Here is a 20,082-nt window from a genome sequence, read left to right as displayed (position 1 = left end):
CTATTGTATTGTACTTCTGAGGTAGCAATGACAGATTGGCCATCTAGCTCTTTGAAGAGGATTACTTGTTTTCTTTTTTTGTGTATTGTATTTACCCCATTTTTCTAACACCCATCACATGCCCAATCTACCTGGAGGGGGTCTCTCTCTGAATTTCCTTTCTCAAGATTTCTTCCTTTTTTTCCCTTTTTGGGAGTTTTTGCTTGTCTTCTTAGAGATTCAAAGCTGGGAGGGCTGCCAAAAAACAGGGCCTGTTAAAGCCCATTGAGGCATTCAGTGTTTGATTTTGGGCTATACTTGAATTGTTGTATGTTGCCTTACATATCTTGTGTTGAATCCTGTGCCTGGTTTGTGCTTGCTTCTCACCCCTATGGGTTTTTTGTCAAGGATTTTTGATTTTCTTTTCACATTCAATCCAGTGACAATGGATTGGATTAATCTGTTTGGGGAATAGTGTTATGGTGTCTGTAATTTTAATTACATTTAGGATGTTTCTTAACTGAGATTTGTACATCACTGTAGGAAAGTAAGTATTCAGTGACATTTGAAAGGCAAATGTGTAGAATTTAAAGTAATATTAGTCAAAACACAAGTAAATTAAGAGTGTTTATACAGTAATTCATTAAAAGAATGTTTTCTTTGCTTGTCAAAAAGAACATCTGACTCTCCATCCTCCAAGTCAAGTATGCAGCTTCATTATCATGTGTATGTATTAAATGCAGGTTATGTTTAACCTTAACAATGTCCAGTTGAAATAAAATTTCAAATTTAGCATTGCATTAAAAATCAAAAACATAGTATTTGTGCTGTTGTAAGGTTAGCGAAAAAATGTTTTCAAAATTAATATGTTGTTCATATTTCATCCATCCATCCATCGTCCACCGCTTATCCGAAGTCGGGTCGCGGGGGCAGTATCCGAAGCAGGGAAGCCCAGACCTCCCTCTCTCTGGCAACCTCCTCCAGCTCCTCTGGGGGGACCCCGAGGCGTTCCCAGGCCAGCCAGGAGATATAATCCCTATTTCAGTAAAACTATAACATAATAATTATGATGTTTAGTAACTTTTCCATTGAAGTATCAATGGTGTTGGAATTCTTTGTTTGATGTCAGAAAATTATAAATAACTTCCTACTGTGAAGGTTAGGAGGTCCTGTGATCCACAAACATGAACACACAAACACAGTCCCAGGTTCAAATAAAGGGTGTTTATTGCACAAAATACCATGTACAAAGCCAAAATAAGTTGTCTTTTCTCCACCTTTCATGTTTCTACCGCACTGCTCTCTTCCAGTCAAGTGTTGCCTTCTTTCCTCCCAGCTCTGACTCGCTTGGACAAGGCAGTGCAGTCCCTTTTATTGAGGGCCTGGGAATCCTTCCAGTGCCAAGGCTTTTGCTCGTTGGAAGGACTCCCAGGTCATACGGAAGTCCTGAATAACAGGGAGTTTATTTCCCTGTAGTGACCTTTTGCGGTACCCAGGGATCCCAGTAGGGCTGCGCTTCTGAACTAGAATTCCCAGCATTCTCTTCTGTTTTCCAACCAAGCATCGATATGCAGGGCTGCTGCCATTTATCATCCTGGGGGAATAAACATCCCCCAGAGACAGTCCTTCCCTGTCTTTCTGTTTCATCCAGGTCAGTGAAGGTACTACACATATATCTGGTCGGTGTACCTGTCTATCTGCCTGGGGCTTCCTTTGCAGGTAAGGAATAGTCTTTCCTGGTCGGGACCTCCGTCCATCCATCTGTGAAGTCTCATTTGGTATGGCACTTTTCTCTTCCTTAGGGATGCCTTTCTGTCCTCTTGGAGTCTTCCCTCCGGGTAAGGAACCATCCCCTCTCCTGGTTGGGGTGCCCATCCATCCTGTGTAGCACATAAACTGTAATATCATGGAATAAGTGGATTTCTCCAAGTTCATTATGGGATGACTTAGTCTTATACCCTACGCTTAACACACACACCCTATTCACTTAACCACTGATTATAAATGATGAATGCACAGCCTATCTCATCTCAGTACTCCACATAGGAACTCATTAGCTTAAGCAAAGAACAACAGACTGGTGTTCCAGGATATAACCTAGACCTAAAGCCTGACACACCTTTTTCCCTGAGAATAACCTAGTCACATGGAGGTTGTGACACCATGGACAAAGCCACTTCCTAAACCAGGTGTTCTGCATCTACTTTACTACTTCTGTCACTTAAGATGTACTATACAGACAAAATATGGAAATTTAAAAGAAAATCATTCTTTTTTAAATAGAACAAATGCAAGTGGACTGAAGAAAATAAGTGATTGAAAAGTGTTAAGTCTGGATGTAAAGTCATAATAAAAATAAGCTCTTTCTTCCAAGTCAGCAACTTAAATCATACTTTTACATAAACTTAACATCTGTGTCAGAGGAGGAGTTGTCTTATTAGGTGACTTTTAGATTCAGCAATCAAGCTGGTGCATGGAAAGTGTCTTCATCATCATTGTGGGTGGAGTTTCTCTTTTTTGTTAGATGATTTGTTCTTAATGCCAGATGGTTCCAGATTTCATGATTTTACTCACTTAATTGGCTTTCTGCTGTAGTGATGGACAGCCCTGCCTAAAAGCATTAATCGTGAACATAAGTACAAAACACTTTATCTTGTCAAGGGTGCTATCTATTCTGTCTCTAGTTCCCATGTAGGAAAAGAGATACTCTCATCTAAAATAGGCTATATATATATATATATATATATATATATATATATATATATATATATATATATATGTATATGTGTGTCTTGTTTGTAAAGAAAATGTAGAGGTAGCTGTTTGTTTATATATTCCACTTTATTTTGTGTACCTGTATCTAAAGTGTGGCCATCAGTAAAATTAGGATTAACACCCCTGCTGTACAAGACCTGCCAAAAACAAACTTCTTAATTCAGCAGGTATACTGTATGTCAAATGCTCTTATTGTGCCTGCAGTCCCAAAATGGCAAATTTTCACTGTACAACAGTAGTGTAAAAATGTTAAAAATATTTTTCATTCAGCAGATGAAATAGTTTTTATCATAGTAAATATGGTGAAAATTATAAAACTGAAAAAAAATGTTTTAAATGATAATGCCTGAAATTTTAATAGCAAATTAAAATTATGGTGCTCATTGCAAGAGTAAAACATGTTTATTTACAGGAAAATATACATGTATTAGACTAAAATAGAAGTTAATCAGTATTGTTCTTAGCCTGTTTTTGAAAATAATATGTCGGGTATTCCTAAAATGCAGATGATGTTCAAATACTTCTTTTCTAACTGTGAAACTGCAGATTATTTCCTGCAGCACAATGTTTTCCCCCCCACAGGAGAAACTTATTGTCAGCTAGCAGAGACATTTCCCTTGTATATGTCAATATTTCTAGGTGTAGTGCTATCTATAGATATTCTATGATGTCATAGTTACCCTTTCTGTACATTACTTGAGGGAAAAATAGTGTAAATTTGTATTTATTAATTTCTTGTTTGTGTATATATTTGGTGATTTACTTATGTAATTTTGTAAAATACTGTAAGCAGTTATAACTTAGCAGACAAAGTGAGCAAAAACAAAAAAACTAAGATTACATTTCTTTATCTCAAGGTAGGATTAGAAACATTTTTAGGTGTTATTTTTGCCTTCACTAACCAAACTCCATTGGGCATTTTCCAAAAATACAAAATAGCATTTTACATTATTATTTGATTCGATAGCAGAAAAAATTACAAAGCAGTTTATAGGTTCAGCTGCTTTTTTTATTACAAAATTTGTCAAAACATAAGCAGTGCAGTTACAAAGTAAGCCCTGTATATTGTTGATTCATTTTCCTTTATTTTTTATCAAAAATTGTCAAAAAAATAAGAAATAATATATTCCTCCAGTCAAGAGAAAACATTTTAATGTAAATTAGTGGTAGTCATGGTGTAACAGACTGAGGATCATTCAACAATAACCATGGCCAATGGTCATTTGTTCATGTAATTTCATGTCATGGTTATCACATTTATTTTTGCCAAAAGTGTTGGCAAAATATAGCAAAGTTATAACCCAATGTTGCTTGATTTCTCATTCGATGTTCCACATTTCTGCCAGGGATCCATAATAACATGAAAATGTCTAAGTGACCCAAAACTTTTGGATGGCAGTGTATCTGTATGATTTTTTTAAAAATAAATTTGCTCTGAAAAGATGGCTGTCATCTTATGGACCAGCGAACTGCACTTTGAGAACCACTGATGTAGTGATGTTTTTCTAACAACATTTTAGCTAACATTCGCTACCCTGTTTGTTACCTAAATTAACCCATTCATCAACTATCATCAGATTAACTGTCACCAACTGCAGATGTGATGCTTGGTTGATTGTTGATTAGTGTAAGCCTTGCAATATATTTGAGGTACTTTACCAACATAAATTTCTGTCTTAAACAAATACTCCTCCCAAAAATATTTTTGTTATTTACTCTGTGTGGTTTGCAGTGGTGACCTAGAAATTTTTTTTGTCCTAAGTTTTCATAGAAAAAGCGCATAACAAAGTTTCAATTACAGTGAGACCCAATAGTGACCAGTGGTGAACAATAGGAAACAATGTGGGGAAAGAAAGAGTTGTGTTACATAATCCACATGTCCGATATCCATTTGTGTGCTTAAAATGTGAAAAATGCATGCTTAAGATAGTGACTGTTTTACCTATAAATTACTACTAACATTATGTGTAATTTGGCAGACATGTTTTGTCCTTTGCCCTCGGTGCTATATTCTGGAATAAAAGTGTCTTTTTTGACTTTCTGTTCTTAAGCAAGTTTAATATTAAATGTTTCATGGTTGTTAGCCATTTTCCCTTGTTCATTTTTTTATTAAATAGTTCATCACACTTTCCAACTCTATTATTTATGTCTGGGACATGTCATACATTTGGAATTGTTAAAGTTTATAAGCATGTATTTTAGCATCTGAGAGCTAACTCCCTACAATTAATTACAGTGGTATGCAAAGGTTTGGGCACCCTTGCTTATAATGTCTCTTACTGTGAATAGTTAAGTGAGCAAAAGATGAACTGATCACCAAAAGACAAAGTTAACGGATTTTATTTAAGATTAGACATTAAGCCCGTTACAATAACGGGCGCTAGAATAGTAGTGCATAAACATTAGTAGGAACAGTCTATATTAAATGGCAAAGGACCGTCTATTTTCTGTTACAGTAATACTGGCTTGTATGTGGCTGTAATATGCGTCACTGTATTGTGTGCCTTTAATTTTCTCTCACAGTAATATGTCTCTCCTGCAAGTATTTTAATCTGTGCTAGCATGCAGCTGATTATTGTATGTATGGCGTCTCCCCAGCAACGGATTTTATTTGCGCCAAAATAAATCTACTTTTAAAAGTCATCCTATTGTAATATCATGAAAATTCGTATATTTAGGAAAACACTTTACACTTTACCGGGCCAAGTTTGTTAATCACAAATCTGACATCCTCAGAGTAAACACTTGCACAACAACAAGCACTAATCCCACCTCTTTGGGGAAGCTGGTCTCCGCGTCTCAGTACCTGATTGGATTTTTCATGCGTTATGTTTTAGGTCTTACCTCATTTACCGAAATCTGATTGGATCGGCCGCACGATATTTTATAGGTCCCGCCCTCTCTGTCTTGTGTGACGCGTCAGGCGGCCTTTGAAACATTGCACCGTGCCCCGCGCATGCGCAATTCACCAGAAGACACACACACACGGACACATGGACGCACACAGGGATTTTATTAAAGAGGATTAGTGTATTGTTTGTTTTGTACAATTGTACAGTGAAAAATGGAAAGGAGCACCATGGAAGAATTTGGGAACCCCAAGTTATTTGAGGTCTCGGATCACTTTTACCAGGGTTACAGACCTTAATTAGCCCTTTAGGGCTTTGGCTTATTCACAATCATTGTTAGGAAACCCCAGGTGATGCAGTTGCAAAACTGTATAAATTCTCTGACTCCTCAAACATTGTCCCGACAATCAGCAGCCATGGGCTCCTCTAAGCAACTGCATAGCACTGTGAAAAATAAAACTATTGATGCTCACAAATCAGGAGAAGGTTGCAGAAAGATAGCAGGTACCTGTTTCTTCAGATTGTAATGTGATTATGAAATGGCAGTTGACAGGAATGGTGGAGATTAAGTTGGTGTCTTGAAGATCAAAAAAACTTACTGTAAGATCTGCTTGTTGGATTGCTATAAAGGCAAATAAAAACTCCTATTTGACTGCAAAAGACCTTAAGGAAGATTTACAAACTCTGGAGTTGTGGTGTACTTTTCTACTATGCAACAATACCTGAACAAATATGACCTTCATGGTAGAGTCAGCAGAAAAAAACCTTTCCTGCATCCTAGCCACAAAATTAAGTGCTTGAAATTTTCAAATGAACATCTAAACAAGCCTAATGCATTTTAGAAACAGGTCCTTTGGACTGATGTGCAACTTTTTGGCCACAACATGCAAAGGTTTGTTTGGATAAAAAAGCATGCCAAATTCCAGGAAAAGAACATTTCTCCAACTATTAAGCATGGAAGTGGATCGATCATGCTGGGGCTTATGATGCTGCCACTGGCATAGGGAACATGTCATAGGTAGAGAAAAGAACGGATTCAAATAAGTATTAGCACCTCAGAATCTACAGTGGAATACCTCAAGAATCAAAAGCTGATGGGTTTGCCATGGCCCTCACAGGCCCCTGACCTAAACATCATTGAAAATCTGTGGCTAGATCTCAAAAGAGCAGTGTATACAAGATGGCCCCAGAATCTTGCATAATTAGACAAGGACAAATGGGCAAAAACATCCCAAGTAAGAACTGAAAGACTCTTAGCTGGCTACAAAAAGCATTTACAAGCTGTGATACTTGCCAAAGGGGGTGTTACTAAGTACTGACCATGTCGGGTACCCAAACTTTTGCTTCAGGCACTTTTCATTTTTTGGTATTTTGTACCTGTGAATGATGGAAAAAAATGTAATCTTGCTTAAAATAATTAAAGAAATTAGTTATTTTTAACTTTATGCCTTTTGGTACTCGGTTCATCATCTGTTCACTTAACTATTCAAAGTAACGGACATTTTAAGCAAGCATGCCCAAACGTTTGCATGCCACTGTATGTGAAACATTATAGATTTTGTATGATTATTCCAATAATGTCACCACCATTTTTACCAGTTTTTGGCACCTTCTCATTATTAGTAATACACAGGTTACCTATTTTGGTCAGGCTGATTAATCAAGTTCCAAAAAGAAATATTCATTAAGAAATGCATTTTTTTGTTTTTAAAGGATAGGTTATTTCTTCACAATCATGGTGTATATAATTTAAAATGATGATTTCCAGAAGTGAATTGTTGTCTCTGTTTTGTAGACAACTAGAGACTAATAACCTTCCATATAGTGAAAAAATATAAGTGTGACTTTTTTCAGTTATTTTGTTATTTCAAAAAGGTATTCTTGCCTGCTGAGATTTTATTGATGATGCTTGCATGTGTTTTGTTAAGAGAAAATATTGAGCACATGCATATCATGCAGTTAAGTGACAAGTAGTGAAGACATTATTGGCATACATCCATCTTCCGAAACCACTTACCCAAGGCAGGGTCATGAGGCAGGTGGAGCCTGTCCAAGCAAGCATCTGGAGCAAGGCAGGAACAATTTTTGGACAGGGCACCAGTTCATCAGAGGACAAACACATATGTACACTAGGGCAGGCAATTCACCTGCTTTTAATCAGGTGTAAGTTTAGTACAGATGTTTAAGCATAATGCATACCTGTCATTCCTGGTTTGCACCGCCAGGTTCTACACAGAGTTTGCATGTTCTCCCTGTGTATTAATGGGTTATTTGATATCAGTGAATGCCTGTGAGTTTACTCACTCAAACTCAAATTCTCGACATTTCTACAAAAACATTATCCTCGGCTCTTTTATTATTATATCCTCAGCAAGAGAGAATCATCGTGCATTTAAAAAAAGTCTGATAATTGGTTTGTGGTGCTTCAATCTGTTCTTTTGCAGACTCTATCTTACTCATTTTATGTTTTTTTTTTGTTTTTTTTAAATGCGGGCACACGACACTTCAGAGAGAGTGCAACATGCAGTTGACATGGCTCTTTTATAAATCTGAGGCTTTTATTAAAAAATCAATGTAGTTTAAACAGTTCAGTTCACAGTTATTGTTTTTTGTACAAAGTAAAATGAAACTCTTATGTGCACTTTTCACTAGGCATGAGTCTCGCTGTATAGGCTATGTAAAATTTGTTTGCAGAGACTTAGTTAATTGACTTAAAAGTTGGAGTTTTAAATTTTTAGTTTATCAAAGTCAGTTATCACATTTCACATTACCGCATTTCATATTTATATTCACGAGTGATATTCAAAAAGTAGATCTATAGTAGAATGCAATTAACTGTAGTTCAAAGTTATTAAACATAGTTATAGCATACTGAATCAATAATGTGTACATAGTGCAACTCTAAGGTTGTTTTCAGTGTAACACAAGGGCTGAGTACATATTAGTTGACTCTGTGTTTCCAGAGTGATGCTTACACTATTCCATTTCTCTTACATTAATTTCTAGATTAAGTGACTTTTATGGTTAACTTTCCTCAAACAGCAGGTGAAGTTATCTGGTGAACAAGGAGTGCGGCTTGTGCGTGTGCACCTCCCCCAACATTTTACTAACTTGTATTGGGGATCTCTTTTGCCATACAGCATGACTGTTGGACAAATAAAAGAGGAATCTACACAAAATGTACGAGTTGAAGTGACCTCTTCTAAGGTAAATTTGAATCAGTAAATAAATCTAATTGTAGTCAAATAGAATGCTTCTCTTTTTTTAAGACTGAAAATTAGTGCTGGGCAGTATACCTGTTCATACCAAAAACCGTTTTTTATTTTTGTTATGATGTGGATTTTTCTTATACCACGGAACGTGGCGCAGCGGGAAACTGTTTAACCCCCTTAAACCTTTTTCATTGCTGCACCGCTAAACATGCATGCAATGGAGCACATGTGTTAGTGGAGGTATTGAACGGTGGAAATAGACAGAGAACATTCCGAAACTGAAGCTATAGCAGACAATAAAGTTGAACATGATGACACAGAAGAACTTTTGCTGAAAAAAGGAACCGTGTCTGTTGTCTGGAGATACTTTTGTTTTAAAAGGTCGGATGTTGACCATTATGTTCAAATGTGTGAATACTGCTTCTATACTACTGGATAATACTGCAAGCCAAGTTGTACTTGTTTTATTTTTTCAATACTATGTAATGTACCTGGGTACTGTGTAATAGTGTGACGACATGTTGACTTTATTCTACACATTTCTACTTTATTCTCGCCGTTTATGTCGAGATTAAAGTCGACATGTTGACTTTATTCTCTTAATTTGTCCCTAAATGGATGGCATAATTAAACATGTATAACGAAGATTATTTTTAAAGTTCACAAAGACATTTATCGTGTGCTGATTGGTTATGTGGAGAAAGAAAAAGGAAGGATAGGAACTGGGGGTTTGGTACGTCAGACAGAGACAGCACGCATGCAATAAAGAAAGCCCGCTCAGAAGAACATCCATTGAATTCTGTGTTCGCGTCTCCGACCACCAGATCATTAACCCAACATTTACACAATATTTAAGTTAAACCTGTGCGATACCCATTCATACATCTAGTTTTTTGGAGCCTCGTCACACCTGCCGTAAAGTTCTCTCCACTGAACGTACATCTGGGGACCCCTTACTGCGAGGGAGCAGCACTACCGCCACACTACCATGCATGTTTAATACCTGCTTTAATGTATTTCATCATGAAATGATATTAAGTATTTATTTTAGCATTCTAAATTTTCAGAAAGCAGGAATATCATGAAGTGAATGTATTCTGTACATTGTTCGCTGCCTGTGCCTCTTCTTAGTGCAGAGGAAGTCATTTTAAGAAGCATGTAGCGATTAACAACTGGGTCGGGGAACACTTAACACAAAGCATTTAAAGTGCTACATTAACTTATGACGGCGTTTGAGAGAATCTAGTAAATTAAACTTTGTTTTTAGGATGAACTTTAGTTTACGACATTCCACTTTATTCTCATAGTTTGTCATTAAAGTGGAAATGTCAACTTTAATCTCGACATAAACAGCATCAAGTTTATTCTCGACGTATAGTTTTTTTCTTCTTCACCGTTTCCCTAATACGCTTCCGTAAGGCTATACCACAAATAGCATTATAAATGTAAGTTACAGTTTTATTATTTATGTATCTATACTGTACATAGCTTAGCTTGAAGCAATTTCCATATTAATGCAGTTTGCCTTAATGATGGTTCAGTTGGTGAAGATGTCATCACCAAGTTGCACTTGTTTTATTTTATTTTATTTTTAATTGGTGAATACTGTGTAATGCACCTGGGCTTGATGTCTTGAAATAATAGTGCAACTTCCAGTAATAATACTATTATTTATTTTATTGTTATTATTTATTAGTTTAAATATTATGCAGTTTAATGATGGTAAAGTTGTTTAAAAAGTCACTTTAATGTGTCAGTGGACAGAGATTGTTAACATTAACAAAGTGTAGTTGGTTTACAAAAAATATTTACTATTTATTCATTTTCTAAGACATGTTCAGTGCAATACAACTTTTGACAAGCACCTCTGGATATTTTACTAAGTCTAAATGCCGCTTTGGATGGTTGAAAATACGTTGTCAAAATTTTAGTTTAAGTTGTTTGCAAAATTTGTTCAATAAAATTTAACATAAAATAAAATGTGGTTCTATATTTTGACTGCAATTGTCATGCAATGTGATTCCTTCTCTTCATTAGTGCCACCTCCTTGAAAACTATCACTTTATGGGGCCATGCAAACCTGTATTAATACTTGTGTGCACATTGAAGTGTTTTTTTTTCTTTTTTTTGTACAATGTACAATTCTCATGACAGTGGAATTGGTTATTCTTAGCCAGTCCAGTGCAGTAATTGCAGTGTAAAATATGGTTAACATCCACTCATGCATGGGGAAAAAAATACCGTGAAACCGGTATAATTTTGAAAAATACCGTGATACAGAATTTTGGTCATACCGCCCACCACTACTTAAAATTCACCAAAGCGCTTGAATGGGAAATTTTCAAATTTAAAAAAACAAATTGCACAACATGCTGTATTTGTAATATCACAAAAGTAATAGAACTCTCCCAGCAAATTTCTTTGAAGAATTAGTGTGCCAAATTGCAACAAAGTCAATTCACGGGAAGCCAAGTTGTTTTATGTGGACAGACAAATAAACATAGCAACCACAGTAAGTGCTTTTCATATTATATGCAAACACACCTAAAAACAGAGAATATCAGGAAGGGGGCAAAAATGTTTTTACAGCAGTGTATGCTGACAGACATTATTTGCAAGTTGCAGCAAAATTGACTTAAACCTGTAATGCATAAAAATAATGAGCAGGTATGTTCAATATTTTAACAGCTAAATTGGCACATCCAGCTTCTTTTCTATAAAAGGAGAAGATGCAGTATGGCTTGCCAGCTCCATTGTAGTTGTGATGTCTGTTCCTAATGTGTGGTGCCATTGTAGTTAAACAGTGCAGAGAGAATATGCTTACATAATTAGGTTTTTCTTAAGCAGGAATTTTTGAATTTGCTTCAGACATCTGGGTGGTTTTGTGACTGGTTATGGGGTATTGTTGACGATTTCTGGTGTTACAGCTATAACATGACTGACTGGTCACAACTGGTTTGTTTGTAGCACTTTGAGGTCAGTACAGGAGAAATTACTTGGGCTATCTGACCAATGTATACTCCACTAAAAACAATTGCAGTTTTATCAAAGTATTTTTTTCTTAGAAGACAGAGCCACTCATGGTGTAATGTGATCCAATAGAAACAGAAAAAACAATATAATTGACTTGTGAACCAAAAATAATCTCTCAGAAGACACATATGCCAACTGTAGTTGTTAATGCCCCATTATGAACATATGTGTCAAATGCAGACTTCATTGTTCCCCGAGCGTGATACCTGCCAACTGAACACAAATATTCTTGTTGTGTTTTGGGTTTGTTCAGGTTTGCTGTCTGTGAGCCTGGCTTGAATGTTTCTTCTCTCTCTCTTTGTTAAACAAATACTTCCCCCCTCAAAATATTTTTATATGCTTCTTACCCTATACAGTTTGTAGTGATAGCTGAGAATTTTATTTTCTTTTTGAGATTTTTTTAATCCCATGTTTTCATGCTGAATGAAAATAACAATGTTTCTGGCAGAATGGAAGCCTCTGGTGCCCAGCTCTTGACAATGGCAAGCAATATCAACAACGTCCATGAAAAAAATCTTATTTGAATCGCATGATTCAATTGTCGAGTCTGTCAGTTGTGTGGTTGTAATGTGTAAAATGCATGCTTTTCGCTAAAATATTGTTAAATATCTCTAATAATGAAACTCAACCATAAACAGAAAGCTCATTCAGATGGGACTGCGCCTTTGAACTGAGGACCTGCCTTGCCCCCCTCATTCACTGGTCAAAAGGCCTGTCTTCATTTCAAAAACATAATCCCATGTGAATGGGCTTCCTGTCTGTGGACAATTTCAATTTCAGGAGTTATTTCTATAACATATTTTCAGCAAGAAATGCATGTTTTACACGATTTAAGCATACAACTGGATGATTTAATATGTGGATTATTTGACATGAGTAACATGAGTATTATCTCTGTTTTGTAAGAAAACTTGTAAAACATATTGAAATTTTTTTGGACATTGCTACAAACTTAAAAAAAAAAAAAAAAAAAAAAAGAATTCCTTTAAGGCATCAGATTTATTACGTCAGCTGTTAGTGATCTTTATGTTAATGTATTTTGCAGGATTTTGTCTGCAACTTAGGTGTCCCCTTTTATTGGATTTAGGTGCCTGACAGCACCACAGTTGTCAAAGCTGCACTCCATACCCTTGAGATCCTTTTCTTTGCACATGATAATGGAGCAGCAAGCAAGTCCATACCATTCTGGAATGGCAGAGAAGAGGGCATTGGAGGAGGAGGAGGATGGAACACTTGCTGGATCCAAGAGAGTAAAATTGGAGCGTGAAAATGGGGGAAGCACTGCAGAGGAGGGCTCAATGGAAGTAAAAGAAGAAGAGGAGGAGGAGGAAGATGAGGAGGACAGTGATAGTGAGAGCTTTGCTGACATGATGAAGCATGGCTTGACTGAGATGGACGTTGGCATCCTCAAGTATGTCAGCACACATGAGGGCTTCTCTGGGATTCTTAAAGAAAGGTTTGTAACTTCTTGACTGGTTTTAATTTGGGGGACTGGGAATGATAAACAGTATCTAATGGTACTGATGTTAGTACTAATCAGTGGTTTTCTGCTCCCTGCAGGTACTCTGATTTTGTAGTGCATGAGATCAGCAAGCAGGGCTCAGTGGTGCACCTAGATGACCTGACTGTTCCAATGGATGCTGAGGTAATTGAACTTTTATCAAGTATGAAAGTTGCCTGTAAATAATAATATAGCTGTCCCTACCTCCTGAAGTGTGTAATAAATTATAAAATTCTTGATTGGACTAGGTTTCTTGAAGTAAGAGATGGGTCACTTTGAGGCCTCCAAAGGCATATGTTCCTGGCTGTAATTTCTTATTTTTTGCCACCTTCTGTCTGCAGGATGCCCCTATTGATGTGTCGCAAGTTCTGACGGAGGAGCAGAAGCAGGACCTTGAGGAGCTACAGCAGTTCAAGAATAAGGAAAGCAGTGTCTCAATTAAGGTATATTTGGAGTCTGCATGGGATGTTGCAATGGGTAACTAGTTGTAACTGAATTCAGTGAAAGCTAAGTGAAGCACTTAGCTTCATTTTAGAAGAGGTTTATATTTGTTAAATTTCACAATCTGCCAAACCAGGAAACAGAGATGAGTGGCAAGAGATTATGTAGAGACAGTGTACATCTTTGCTTGATGTTAATTTTTTATAATATGTTATTGAAGAATTATCAATGCACTCTTGCTGTAAATGTAATGCTGTAATTATTTTCACAACTTGACTTGGTCAACCTCAAGTTGTAACCGAAGGACACTTTCATGGAATTTTGTAGCATGAAAATTTATATGTATTGTTTTTTTTTTAACCTCTGAAACAGTAGTTAATATTCATCTTCTTTTCATGAGGAGTGCCATTTGGTCTTCTTTTACTTTGGGAGTTGTATTTTTTTTTTTCCACAGTAATCGATAAGTAATTTATCGGTAATTTTTCAGGAAATTAAACACAGATATCAGTTCCAGGTTATAATACTGCTATGACTGTTTCACTCTGAATTTGATACATTTTTTTTTTTTTTTTATAAGGAGAACAGAGGTGAATATTTGCTTATTTACTGTTAAACCAAGATCTGTAACAAAGTATTATATATAGGGGAAAATGCAGAAAATAATTTGGGGAAACCGCAGAATAAGAATTAGATTTTAGTAGAAAATCTTCAAAAAATAATTTCAGATGGCTCATTAATAACAAAAACAACAAGACAAATGATGACTGTAGCTGTGTTTGTCAAAAATTTCTAAAGTTCTGCAGCTTACTTCATAGAGCAATAGTGTGATGCGTGTCCAAATAATTCCACAATCCAAGTATCTTCGTCTTTAAAGTTTTAGTAATAATTCTAAGAAAATTTTCACACAAAAATAGAGAAAAAATTGATATTACAAAGACTCTCTTGTTTAAAGAATATTTAGTTTAAGGTTTACTCATCTTGTTTAATTTGTCTCTATATTTAGTCATATAGTCATACTTTCAGATGTTCTTATGTTCATTAAAGGTTCTAGAAAGATCAGGAGATGATCAGAACAGTCAGAAAACTGTATGCCAGTATTTTGTTTGTAAACTAATCCAACAGTCCATTTGGTTCTAGCAGTGAGACTATTTCCTAAATGGTTTAATTAACACACTTGTTTTTACATGAATAACTAGGAAAGTTCTCTTTCATGTTAACTAATAGGGGGTAAAAAGTACCATAATCTAAGTAACTACAGTATGTGAAACTACTACTCTATTCAAAAAAGCAGACACTTCAACACTAATACTTGAAATAATAAATTATTAAATATCTGTTTTGTAGTTAAAAGTACATTTATAAAAACAGTATTTTGTGTTTAAGAATAATTTGTGGCCATTATTGAAGTGAAATACAGTAACTGTCACTGCTTCTGCATCAAAAATTAGGGGCTGGAAATGTAAGAGCCACTCTTAGAAGTTTAAGGTTAATGTTTAAGTGCCTGCTAATTTCAATAGAATATCAGTTTCACATAGTTACTTAGATTATGGTATAAATTAAGATGAAGTAGAACTTTCTTAGATTGGCTCTTATAGTGACCATACCTAAACAAAATAGTTAAAGGTATATACAGGAATCTGTTATCTATTTATTTGTTTTTGTTTATGATTAATGAAAATACATTTGAAGAGAATAATTGAATAATAATTTATTAGTTACTACTGACTGAAAACAAAAGGAAAGCACTACTTTTATGTTTTCATTAAGGTTTACTTTAGATCTTCAGTTTCTGTCCAGTTTGTAAAGGCAAGCTGTTAGGTTGACTGTCTAGCTTGGATTGTTCTAGTGCAAGTGGGCGAGTGTGTGTCCTGCGATGTGTGTATATCCAATCCAGGACTTGTGCCTACCTTAGCTCCTCATCATTTTTAATTCATTACCTAGGTCAGACAATAGATGGATAATCAAGATCTTTCTTTCCTTTTTTCAGTGCTGCTTAAAAATGCATAGTGCCTGTTGTTGATCTGTTAACAGTTTAGGTAGAAGTACCTTTTCTCGAGTAATCTTTGTGGTGCTTCTGGCATACTCTTGGAACTCTTGTCTGTTGTGCCGAACTATTGCACAAAGCATCAGGGTTTATCACTGGGTCCGAGTATCTGATGATTGTCATTTTACTTCAGGTCATTGAAGACACAAAGGAGAAACGCACCCTCTTACATCAAGCTGTAAAGTCACTGTTTCCGGGGCTTGAGACCAAGACTGAGGAGAGAGATGGGGGCAAGTACATTGTGGCATATCACGCTGCAGGGAAGAGAGCTCTAGCAGGTAACTTTGCTGGCAGTGGTGATCGTATTATAGATTGCTTTTGTTTATACGAATTGTGGACCTATTAGATCTGTCACTCCAGCTTTGCTTTATATTTTGCCATTCATTGTTAACTCTTTAGATAGAAAATTGTTCTAAATAAAAAGATTAAATATGCAATCATTGCCTGCACACAAATGGAAATACAAATGCTAGATTCATTTTTATTTCTGAGCTTTGCCACACTGGCTTGCTTTCTACTTTTATGGTGCTACTAACTGACTTGAGGTCATACACTGTAAAATTAACCAAAGATGCATTGCTTGGGTACACATTGCCTGCTCAGAGTAGACGGTGCTAACATGCGGTGGAAACTGCTCCTAGCAGAATGGCTGTTTCATAGTATAGTTTTAATCTAATAGGTCCTTAAAGGCAACATGAAGCATCAAGATAAAAGAAAGATCCATTTACAGAGGAGACCGATCTCCAGAAGAATCTCACTGTTCTCAATAATTAAAGCAAAAAAAAAAAAAAACAATAGAAAAACACTTTTTGTAAGTAATATTTGTTTTGATTTATTTTGATGTGTTTGTAAGTTAGAAACCAGATGTTTAAGATAAGCCTGAAAAAAATTGAAAGCTGATGTAGCAATGCCAGTCAGGACTCTGAAATGCTGAAGTCTCTGCATCCATCTTTCTGTTGGTAGTGGCAAGACAGAAAGATCATGAACTTACCAACTTAGTGGTGTAAGATTGATATTTGTCAGTAGAGCGGTACGAAGGAATTAGGAGAAAGGAACATTCATTATCAGGACTGATTAAGAAATGGTCCACAAAGCAAAGCTTAGTCTCTAGTAAGGCAGTGCTGAGAAGAATTGCTTGCATGTATATTATGTAGTATAGTTCCATATGTGATGAGCCCTCTGTTCTTCTTGATGACTGCCTCCTGGGCTGGCTAGAAGCCCTGGCTATTTACCTCACCTTGTAGCAACCTCTCCGTGTTCTTATTTTGGGTGAGAGCTTGACATGTATTGCCTCATGTTACTTGCTATGTGCTTGTTCCACCAGCGCATGCTATCATGAACCATAGACATCAATGCTTATATATACTCTGCCCTCATTTTTATGATATTTAACCTTTCTGTGCCAAGGCTATCTGCTATTATATGTCACACATGTGTAAATAGTCCCTGTAAGTGCACATTGTGTGACCAGTCAGGCAGGAGCGGCAAAATCCCAGCCATCAGCAGTAGTTGTTGGTGCATGAAATGTGCTTAGGTACTCAGATAGTCCCCACACACAGAAAAGTTGAACCCTTTCACCATTCACTTGTTGCATGTTGGTGCACACCAAAGTCTTACCCACCTGTGTGTCTTTCTTAGTCCACTTGATCACCTCTCAGTAATGCTTTTTTGTGCTCTTCCTGTTTTTCTCTGGATGTACAGAGGTCAGTGCTGCACCAGGTAAGCGTCCTCTGCTCTGTTCTTTGATTATGGAGGTGGGTGTGTAAAGTTTTCCAGGCACTCCAACTTAACCCCTTGAGACATATACAAGTTACAATCTTGGAAGGTTTCCTGGTTCTTGTTAAGTAAGGGATAAAGTGGCTCTGAACACCAGTTGTCCCATCACCTCATCTAAGATTTGAAACTTAAGTTTAAGGCATAGAGAAATCCTATCTCTCCCATACTAAAGTAGCCCTCTTTCCCCAATTTCCTAAATTTTGACAACCATATAAACTCTATAACAAGTGGTACATGGCTCTGAGATTTTAGTCTTGCATAACCAGGCACTGTTTGCACAAGCAAAAAGTCTAGAATACTTTTTTGACAGTATTACTTATAGTAATACTTACAGACAGTATTCAACCCTTCTAGTGAGAGCATTATTGGTATACTTAAGAAATTTTCTGATGACTTTCATAATTAATCACATACTACCGAGACTGAGGCCAAGCATTATGTTTTTTTGGAAAAGTGTCCAAATATGAAAAAACATTTCAGTAAGTGAAAAGAAATTGGAGAAGAGCCCGGAGAAGCAGTTTCATTCAAAGAAATTGATAACTCTGTCTAAAGTGACTAGTATTTTTATATATAAGATAAGGTTAATGAAAATGTACATGTAAGATTCCCAGTAGTGCGTATTTAGCGATCTAATGATTTTAGATAAATATTGGAAAATAAAACTTGCTATAACTTGTTGGTAAACACTGAAATAAGCCTGTGTAGTATTGTGTCTGTGATTCCAAAGCGATGCCAGAATCCTTAAATCTCCAATAAAATAAAACCGTGTACATGTAGAGTAATTCTCTGTCTCATATCTTATTTTTGTTCATTTGAAATGTTTTGAAACATTTTATATGATACAGTAGTAGGTAAAATGACCATGCAGCTGAGAAACTAGACTATATAGAACCAGGTTGCTGATTAATAATTTCCAACTCTGAATCACCATGTGATCCAAAACAAATTCAACTAACATGTCAGCGTGCCACCTTTTGACGTTTGTGAAAAAATGTGTTGTGATTAATAATTACAAACTGTATGTTTTATTGGAATAAGTAATATAAACACTCGTAATTATAAACTAAAACTAGAGGATGAAGTGAATCAGCTAGGGATTTTTGCTGATTTAGAGTCCCTTATTTTCGGACACACAAATTAAACTGTTCACGTATAAATAGCAGTACAGATTTTTGCTTTCTGTGAGAAGAATGGATTTATTTTCCACATATTATGCATCACTGTCGGCTTTGGCATACTCCTCATTTTCCTACTTGATTATAACATACAGTATCCTGTTTCATAATAATTTACTACAGTCATCAGAATACTTCATATTTCACCATAAGCTAGTAAATTTTGTTTTTTATCTTGTATTTTTACAACACCTGTGCTTTAAGAAAACTTATTGTTATACTAGGCAAAAATAGTCATGGCACCAGATAGTTTATTTTGATTAGCATATGCAGGTAATAATTCCACTGTACTCTGTACAGGTGACAATAATGATCTTATAAATCTACAATATAACTACAGTATTTTGCGCACTATAAGGCGCACTTAAAAGCCTTTAATTTTCTCAAAAATCCACGGTGCGCCTTTAAATTCGGTGCGCCTTATGTGTGCACTGAGTTCCAAAATCTGTAAAAATGTTTTTGTGCATTTTAGTAAGCGCTCTGCTTGATTGACTGTCAGACCATTTCCTGCCGACATAGGGACGTAGTAATACGTACACTATGAACGCTGGCAGCGATAAACCAATTGCAGAACATTACGTAAAGCCACGTACACTTACCTCCGCCACGCCTACGGCAGGTAGGTATATTGTACTACTGGTGCACTGCGAAACCACATTTGTTTGGCTAAGGACCCTGAAAATGGCATCAGAGAAGAGACATGCTTACGATGCACAATTCAAACTACAGGCTATCAGTTACGCAGTTGTAAATGGGAATAGAGCAGCAGCGAGAGAATTTAAAATCAATGAATCTATGGTTCGGAAGTGGAAGAAGCAGGAGAATGAATTGCGCCAAGTTAAAAAGACAAAAAAGAGTTTCCGCGGGAACAAGGCGAGGTGGCCAGAGTTGGAAGACCAACTTGAACAATGGATTCTTGAACAAAGAGCAGCCGGGAGAAGCGTCTCTACAGTCACCATTCGACTGAAGGCAATAACGATAGCACAAGACATGAAGCTCGAGCACTTTCAAGGAGGTCCGTCTTGGTGCTTTCGTTTTATGAAAAGGCGCCATCTCGCCATCCGCGCACGAACTACCGTGGCGCAGCAACTGCCAGCGGATTACAAAGAAAAGCTGACCATCTTCCGCACCTACTGCAGCAACAAGATTACCGACAAAAAAATCCAGCCCAACCACATCACCAACATGGACGAGGTCCCTCTCACTTTTGACATCCCCGTGAACCATACTGTGGAGAAAAAGGGGACCAGCACGGTATCCATACGCACCACGGGGCATGAGAAATCGGCTTTCACTG

At 36.5% G+C, this 20,082-nt stretch overlaps 1 protein-coding gene across 5 annotated transcripts in view; it reads left to right on the top strand.

Annotated features, from left to right (window-relative positions):
* pus7 (pseudouridine synthase 7) overlaps positions 1-20,082 on the top strand; it is a 67,258-nt gene that overhangs the window by 9,961 nt on the left and 37,215 nt on the right. For 2 of the 5 annotated variants that reach the window (XM_028808592.2, XM_028808583.2), the window contains exons 2-6: positions 12,936-13,304; positions 13,409-13,493; positions 13,691-13,792; positions 15,968-16,112; positions 17,536-17,553. In XM_028808592.2, coding sequence (XP_028664425.1) covers positions 12,936-13,304; positions 13,409-13,493; positions 13,691-13,792; positions 15,968-16,112; positions 17,536-17,553 — 719 coding nt within the window. Of the gene's footprint in view, positions 1-12,893; positions 13,305-13,408; positions 13,494-13,690; positions 13,793-15,967; positions 16,113-17,535; positions 17,554-20,082 lie in introns of all 5 variants that reach the window. The other 3 variants (XM_028808610.2, XM_028808602.2, XM_028808618.2) reach the window with 2 other exon arrangements.

Source organism: Erpetoichthys calabaricus, chromosome 1, assembly GCF_900747795.2.
Source record: "Erpetoichthys calabaricus chromosome 1, fErpCal1.3, whole genome shotgun sequence".
NCBI lineage: Eukaryota > Metazoa > Chordata > Cladistia > Polypteriformes > Polypteridae > Erpetoichthys > Erpetoichthys calabaricus.
Note: the sequence above shows the minus strand (reverse complement) of the source record. Positions and strands in the feature narration are given on the sequence as shown.